Source organism: Guillardia theta, assembly GCF_000315625.1.
Source record: "Guillardia theta CCMP2712 unplaced genomic scaffold GUITHscaffold_29, whole genome shotgun sequence".
Classification (NCBI taxonomy): domain Eukaryota; class Cryptophyceae; order Pyrenomonadales; family Geminigeraceae; genus Guillardia; species Guillardia theta.
The window spans coordinates 344914-353429 of record NW_005434645.1 but is presented as its reverse complement, the minus strand read 5'-3'; the positions used below and the strand labels follow the sequence as shown (position 1 = coordinate 353429).

Below are 8516 nucleotides of genomic sequence, written 5' to 3'. Positions count from 1 at the left end.
CAGGGAGGACCCTCTTGTTTCGCACGAAGAAAAAAAATCCCCTTTTTGACCGTTTGAAATGGTTTCCCTCCCCCTCAGTGCCTCTGGTCCTGTCAAACAGGAAGACGTCGGTGCTCTCCTCGTGCGAGAAAGAGGAGGAGGAGGAGGAGGAGGAGGAGGAGGAGGGCTGAGAGAGGCAAGTCCCACGAGGAGTGAGCGGGAGCGGGAGGGGAAGAAGGAGAACGAGAGAGGGACGGGGATGAGAATGGAGGGGCAGAGGTTTGAGGGGATAGAGTCCGACAGAGGCAGATGGAGGAAACATTGAATGCCAAACACGAAGGCAGGGGGACGGGAAGGTGGCGGGAAAGGGAGGCAAGAAGGGGGTGGGGTGGGAAGGTCTTACGCTCATGAGGTAGCAGAGGTCATGGAGGAAGGGAGTGAAGATGTCGAAGAGCTGTCACAGAAGTCACAGGTCAACCCAAGTGTCGGGCTGAGCAAGACCTTGCAGATGAAATTCCCTCCTCTCCTCAGTATCATCAGCGCAGTGCAGCACTGGCACAGGGCCAGCCTCCGCATGATCCACTCCTGACTGTGACAGGCGATCATCTACCCTCTCCTCCTTCCTCTTTCCTCCTCCTTCACCGCAAAAACTCTCCGTCCACAGAGTCCCCTCCGTCGGCAGTGACCAGGACTACACCCCTCCCTTCCGTGTCCTTCTTTACCTGCCATCCCGTCCTGAGCGTGCTGAAACCTCAGCCACCTCAGCGTCAACGTCACCTTGGCTGCGAAGTGCCGCATGTTCTCGTTGTTGTAGATATTCCCCGAGTCATCCTGAATTCGAAGATGAAGGGGAGAGGGGAAGAAGAAAGGGGGGCAGGGCATGGAGAGAGGATGAAGAGAAAGGGGGAGCGAGATACAGACAGAGAGAGACAGAGTGGGGGAGGGAGAGTCGTGGGTGGAGAGAGGGAGGAGCGAGCGAGGGCGAGTCTCGAGAGGAACCTGTCCGTAGCAAGGAGTGAAGGTATAATGTGGGGAGGTTGAGTTGAACTTGTCAAGACGGAAGTCATGGTCTCCTTTCAAGGTGAATCCCCAGCTGATGCGGAACTCAATAGGAGGAACAAGCAGCCGGCAGGGCATACCCGCGGGCGGACTGCTGTCTCCTCCAGTACATGTATTCGGTGAATCCTCCTGCATTAGGCTTCAAAGGTGGGCGAGCAGGAGCAGGAGCGCATCGAGGACTGGACCTGGCCCTGCGCAAATGTCGGCGAAGTAGAACTGGTTGTCGTGCTTGGAGGGAGTGTCATCGATGACAGGGTTTGAGTATCTCCTGGATGTGAAATTGAACAGCCAGTCCATCTCGGCCATCTTCATCGCAGCCCTGTCAACAACATTTCAGCGCGGAACGTGTATGGAACCTGCTCCTCCCTCACCTGTTCTGAAAGATGTGATGACCTTTCACTGAACAAAGCTCCCACGGGTTGGCTCTCATGACAGCGTCTCTCATCAACTGAAAGGGGAAGGAGCAACATCAGCAAATCCTGCAGCTTCTCTCCCTCCCTGACACTCCAGCCTCCTCTGTCTAGCTCTCGCCCCTGCTCAACCTCCCTTACACTCATGCTCCCTGGCCTTGCCCTCCCTCCTCCCACATCTTCCACCCCTTCGCTCTGCCCTCCCTTCCCCCTCCCCCCTCTGCCACTTGTACTTTGCGGTCCATGTTATCGAACGCGCTCTTGGAGTCCTTTATGTCTTGGGCTACTTCACGCGTTGCCAGCATGTCGTAATCAGCAGTCGGGGATGCCTGGGAATCCCTCACAACGCTCAAGTATGGAGAAGGGACTGAGCAACCTTGGGGTCTCCCATACAGTCACAATCCTGTACCTGCTCCATCACGTATCCCATCCGCAGAGCCTTCCAAATCCTGATCAGCTCCTCTCGACCTCCCATCGCAGCTACTCACATCGAACGAGGGGTTCATGTGGTCAGGGTCTGCCACAACCCACTCCACGTAGACATCGATGCTGATCTCCTGTACGTTCAAGGTTCAAGACAGCGTCAAGACAGCACCTTGAAGCCGTGGAAGTAAGCACCTCTTTCTTCTGGTGGTTTTGGATGTGCAGACCGGCTTTTCGTTCCCTTTGGAAACCGCTAGAGGCTCCCAATCCAGCACGATCCTATTAAAGCATCGTGACACGAAGCTCCCCAAGACTAATCTGAGAGCATACCTGTTTGTCGTAAACATCGATAGCTTGAGTCAACCCTTGTCCGGTCTTACCCAAAGCATCCCCTGAAAAAGAATCCAAGTGACTCTCTGTGCTTGCCCCGGCACTCACAACAAACCCTCTTTCCATCCCATCTTCGCCATCATCTTTGCAGCAAACGAGGTTGGTGCTGGATCCTGCTGGCTTTCGTCCTGATCTCCAGACTGAGGAGGGGAGCTCGCAGGGGCATACTGAGGTGATTGTGGAGCCTGTAAACGATAAATGCAGAGTTCAGCGATGAAGGGATCAACTGCTCTAACACACTACTAGCATCACTACCTTGGCCATGCCATTGCCTGTATCGAATGCTGAAACTTGAATCAGAAACTAACGAACCAGCCAAATGGAATTTACATGGCTGTGGAGATCCAGGAGCGTACTGCGGAGACCCTGGAGGCTTGCCGGGGGGGCTGCCCGGGGCGTACTGCGGAGACCCTGGAGGCTTGCCGGGGGGACTGCCCGGGGCGTACTGCGGAGACCCTGGAGGCTTGCTGGGGGGGCTGCCCGGGGCGTACTGCGGAGACCCTGGAGGCTTGCTGGGGGGGCTGCCCGGGGCGTACTGCGGAGACCCTGGAGGCTTGCTGGGGGGGCTGCCCGGGGCGTACTGCGGAGACCCTGGAGGCTTGCTGGGGGGGCTGCCCGGGGCGTACTTGGGGGACCCCCCTGATGCATAGTGGGGTGAACCTCCCGAGCCATAGTTTGGAGAGCCTCCCGGCGCAAAGTTGGGCGAATTGCCTGAGGCGTAGCTTGGGGGGCTTCCAGATGCATAATGGGGGGAACTAGAGTTGTTCTTATTCGAATACCCGTAGTCGGGAAGGCTCCCCGGGGCAAACTCCTCCTAGAACCAATGTTCAGTGACAGACGATGATCAACGAATACGAAAGAGTACGGGGGGGGAGCTCCCCGGGGCAAACTCCGCAGGGTCTTCGGTGGCATAGCTGCAGGAGGACAAGTCAACCGGAAGCCGATGATGGCAGGATCGACACCTGGGAGTCTCCTGTGGCTCAGTATCCTCGGCAGTCGGAACGAAATCTACTTTTCACGTTCATCAGTCTCAGACACGGGTCGAGGCGCTGAGCCGATCCCATACCAGCTCCTGCTTCGGGGTCTGCTTGAGCCTTGGTCTCGTTCCCTAAGGAGGAGTAAGTTGAGAGGAAAAGTCACAGGAACCATGTTGCTTCAACCTTCCGCACTTGCCGAAGACGCGCCCAAGTCCAAGTCTGTACACACGGTCAACAGAGTCAGCCGCTGAACTAGACCGGGACCACCTGAGGGGATCTTGCTTCCATCAGCAGAGCCTGCGCTGTCTGTCGGCCAACGTGCAGCTGGCGAGGTTGGGGTACGTGGGGTTTGCGGCGTTTGTGGAGTACGAGGGGTACGAGGGGTGGTGGGCTGAGAGGTATTCTCCACTCTCCCTCCTCCATTCTCCTCGTCCCTCGGGACGATTATTTGCGGCCCTCCATGCGTTTCTGCCTTGACGAAGCCAGAGTTACCATAGATCGAGCGGCTCGTGCTGCTCTCCTGCTTCTTCACTGGTACTGGCGCCGGGTTGAGGACGATGGTGCCATTGGGGTTCAACACCGGCGGCGCCAGCCGCGGGTGCGCGGAGGTGCTGGCAAAGTGTGTATCGCTAGAATCAAACATGGGTAGCAAAGAGTCGAGCGATCGACCAGGTTCAAGATGCCATCCTTGACCTTCCACAGGCTGCAAAGCGACCGAGTCAAGGGCGAATCAAAGAAATTGGGAGCTAGATCATGGTTCCTCTCATTATATGCGACTGAGGCGACAGATTGGAGCGCGTGCCCGATAGATTGGATGGATGGTCCAATGACAAAGGTGGTTAAATGTGCAAAATTATGAGAACAAGGGAAATGAGGAAGAGGAAGAGGGAATGGAGGACGACCAACATGAGGATCCGGCGAAGGAGCAGGCGGAAGAGGAGCAGGCGGAAGAGGAGCAGGCGGAAGAGGAGGAGCAGAAGCAAGGGAGTGGAGGGACAGGAGGACGACGACAACGAGGACGACGACAAGAAACATGGGCAGGGAGAGGACCAGGAGCAGTAGGATAAGGAGCAGGAGCAGCAGGAGCAGCAGGAGGATGAGCAGTTTTCCAGGCTCTCACCCTTGTTCTTCCTGACGAGCATTTCCTCCCGCCCCGCCTTCCCTTCTGCCCCTCATCCCCTAACATTCTACCAAAATCAATAAACTTTCCAATAAATCTAACATTATTCAATATTTCTCTGCCATAAAATACTTTCTTTAAAACCAATTTTAAATGGCTGCGGTCCCTCACCCCACCCCACCTGATGAACCACCCGCCTCACTAGGAGGTACCCCTACCTTAAACATTCCCAGATTCTACCCACTACCCTGAAGTTCCAGATTCAGCGCACCCACCATCTTGATTTCAAATAATCATATCAAATGATGTTTTAATGTGAACATATGTTCCACAATTTCAATTTTTTACATTCAACTTTGGACACAAGGGAATATCTGTTTGCCGGGAATCCCACAATTATTCATTACAACCCCTGTTTTGCTATGCTGTACAGTACTACCCTCGTCAAACCCACCCCACCCCTTCTAGTCATGATTTGGGCTGTAGCGGCATGGTTGCGCGTGCGGGGAGAGGAGAATGATGAGGAAGAGAAGGATGGAGGAGGAGGGGGAAGGAGAAAACCCCATGTCCAATGAAAGTTACTAGTACTTTACCATCAGCCGTGCAGGAAGAACCAACTCGGGACGTAAATTCTTTCTGGAACCATGCTGTTCATGCTCATGTTCAATTTGGTTCCCTCGAACATTTTTCGGTGATCATGGTGGGCGGGCGATATGTGAGCGAGTTTGGGATGCTGAAATAAGGATCTTGGACTGGTTTGAAAAGAATTTACGGTCCATCTCTGCATTCTTGAGCCCCAAAAGTTCTTGTTTTGAGGCAATGTGATATTTGAGACTTTTTGACCCTTTTTGTGTTGCTGTGCCACTTGCATGTTGACAGGGATGGTAGAACATACTTCTTTTCTGTTCTCCATCCTCTTCGCACTTGAAATGATTGTCGTTGATTTTCTCACACTGAATCTCTGCTTGGCAGGTCTGCTTCTTTCACCGTTCCCTCTATCGTCATGGCAGACTGCATAGAGGAGCATTGGGCGGAGGTCAACGGTAGCGATGGCGGAGGAGAGAGCAGTGGTGGAGAGTGGTGTGCTCCAGGAAACAGGAATTGTCCAGGCAAAGAGAGTATCAAGTGGCAGAACAAGTCTGTATACATACAGGTCCAACCTGTTGCCAGCTGCCGTTCGTGCCTCTTTCTCACCTCAAGCTTCACAGATAAGTGAGAGCTGCTCGCCGATGTTCGGAAGCCTCTCGATCAGGGTTGAAGATGAAGGTCAATCCGTCTACATCGTTTGGAATCCAACGGACGACCCGAATCAGGTGATGAATGAACTCTCTTCGTCATGCTGGGAAGGTGAAAGCGGCTGCACTGTAGGCTGCAACTAAAGCGGTCAGCAATCTCCAGTACGCCATCTGCACGCACATATCTCAGATCTACTCCATCCGTCTCATCCGACCGTCCCTGGGAACGCCACAGGTCTCTCCATAATCTGCAAGTCCTTCACTGAAGGACTGTACAGGTCATCCTCAACCTGCGAAGCGGGTGTTCCCACCCTCCGATGTTCTTCCACTCTGGCCGCGCTTTGGAGTTTCAAAACAAGTTGCAGGAGGTGAATGATTCCCTGTGAAAGGTGTGAGAGTGACTGCAAGTTATCCCAGTATGCTACCTTGACTCGATGTGATGCCGATGCTTCGACGCTCCTTGTGAATGATAGCTCGAATATGCTCCAACGAAGTTTGCACGGATTGGATATGGTCCAGTCTTCTCCTGGCGTTGTTCGATCAAGAGCGCCGACGAAGCCAAGCACTCCTGAATGCCAGGCAGAGATTGACGGGGATGAGTTAGAATGGAGTCGGGAGATAGGAGGCGAATGGCAGTGGAGGTACCTGCAGGGAGGCGTTCGCGTGATGCAAGGCTTACGATCAGGCTGGAAGAAAGCGAGTGCTGTAGCAAGCGACGTGGCAGCGAGTGCTGCGGAACTTCTCGATCAGATGGATCCTCCAGCCTCGACCATGCCTCTGCCTTCGGAGGCTCATCATCACCCAGCTGGCAGTCGTCCTTCCTCGAAGGCGAATGAAGTCAGATGTGGGGATGATGAATGTGTCTTTGTGGAGCACGAGCCTCTACCATGGGAAGACCAAGGCCTGATAGAAGAAGCTGAATTCAGAGGTTTTTTCGAGACCAATGGAAGGTGCTCCTCCAGGCATGCGTGACTCCAGCAGCTGACGGAATCGCAGGATCCGAGACATCCAAAAGTTGAGGAGGAGAGCTTTCTATGGCGGTTTTGCTCCAAACGTTCGGCGGGAGGGATGGAAATGGCTTCTCGGATGTTATCCTGTGAACTCAACGAGGAAGGATCGCGAACATCTCCTATCGCAGAAGGCGAAGGAGTATGAAGCATACCGGCGCCAGTGGGAAAGCATAACAGCGGACCAGGTAGTCAGTCTTCTGCTGCTGGGTTTGAAGGCCTGATCTCTGTTTCTTTAGGAATCGAGATTCTCGAAATTCAGAGATCGAAGGCACAGGATCGAGAAGGACGTTATCCGCACTGATCGAAGTATTGACATCTTTGTGGACGACAATGGCGATGGGCTGCAAAAGCTCTACCGCATTCTCCTGACCTACTCTTTCTACAACTTCGACCTCTCCTACTGCCAAGTTAGCCCGCAGCATTGCTCCATGTGAAGTGACTTAGTCCCCAGGGAATGAGCGACCTGGCAGCTCCTCTACTTGTTGTTATGGAGGATGAGGTCCGTTGAGGACTGAAGTGCTGCCATCAGGCGCTGACTATGGTGCAGGTCGAGGCTTTCTGGTGCTTTCAGAAGTTGATGGATCTCATGGAGCCGAATTTCCACAAAGATCAGAATGGGATGCATACACAGTTGCAGACGATTAATACTCTGTGTAAGGTGAGATCCTGGACCATGTCAGGATTTGGAAAGAAGAAACAATTTCCTTCCCTTCCCTTCTCCCCCCTTCTCTCCTCTTCCCTACCCTCCCCTCCTTTCTAACGTCAAGTTGCCTATCTCTTCTCTTGCCTTACCGAGTGCATCGCAGGATCTTGAGCCGGAGTTGTACGACCATCTCGAGAGGAAAGATTGCTCCAACTTCTATTTTTGCTTCAGGTGGCTGCTGATCATCTACAAGGTGACTCCCTCCCGCCACCGTCCACCTGCGCTGATAATTTCGTGCAACAGAGAGAGTTTGGGCTGCAAGACGTTTTTCGACTCTGGGAGGCGTTCTGGAGTCGAGTCAGAGGGCAAGATCTGCACCTGTTCGTCGCCCTTGCCATCTTACGCAAGCACAAGGCTAACATCATAGAGGAGGTGATGGGGAGGAGGGAGGAGGGAGCTGATGGTGCTGATGCGATCTCTGCAGGACATGGAGTTTGACAGCGTTTTGAAGTTTGTGAACGATCTTTCTGTTAGTCCCTCCTCCTCCTCCTCCTCCTCCTCCTCCTCCTCCTCCTCCTCCTCCTCCTCCTCCTCCTCCTCCTCCTCCTCCTCCTCCTCCTTCGCCTCCGCCTCCTCCTCCTCCTCCTCCTCCTCCTTCTCATGCTGGCCTTACGCATCGCAGGGGAGGATGGACTGCCTCGAGGTACTGAAGGACGCAGACTTTCTCTCGCAGGTTGAGAGTCTTGGATGCTTGAGACCCAGCAGAACTGATCGTCTTCTTTTGCACAGGAAGCTCAGTTCCGAATGATCACGACGAGGTTTACTTTGTTCGCTGCATGTTGTTGATAATGATGATCATGATGACGATGTCTGATGATGCGGATGGATGATGTGGATAGATGATCATATACGACGACGATGATGATGTAACTGCATTCCGCAGGTCTGCAAGGAACTCGTTGGGGTGTGCGTGAAGTTGTTCTACATGTTTAAAGGCCCGGGCCTCAACTCATCTTAGCCTCATGTTGTTGTAAACTCAAGCTCTCAAGTCTTGACCTTCTTCACCGTCGCAACCAGCTGCTTCATCTTGTTGACATACTGCATGCTCGCCGTGAGGAGAAGGCAAGTGGAAGTGAGAGGCAGCAAGAGAGCAGCAAGGGCAAGGAGAGAGGAGGGAGATCAGAGCACAGGCAAAGGATAGCACGAGGAACGTGCAGACAGCGGCAGAGGAGGCAAGCAGGATGGAGGAGGAGGAGGAGGAGGAGGAGGA

The 8516-nt window shown here is 53.8% G+C and overlaps 1 protein-coding gene across 1 annotated transcript; it reads left to right on the top strand.

The window, feature by feature from the left end:
- Positions 1–6587: 6587 nt before the first annotated feature.
- On the top strand, positions 6588–8054 carry GUITHDRAFT_70335 (hypothetical protein; the record flags this gene model as incomplete). The annotated part of the gene is made up of 7 exons (XM_005833602.1): positions 6588–6788; positions 6840–7010; positions 7055–7102; positions 7151–7261; positions 7410–7499; positions 7550–7678; positions 7731–8054. Coding segments are annotated over 7 exons (1074 nt in total), but the record flags the coding sequence as incomplete, so codon positions are not given.
- Between the last annotated feature and the right edge of the window lie 462 nt (positions 8055–8516).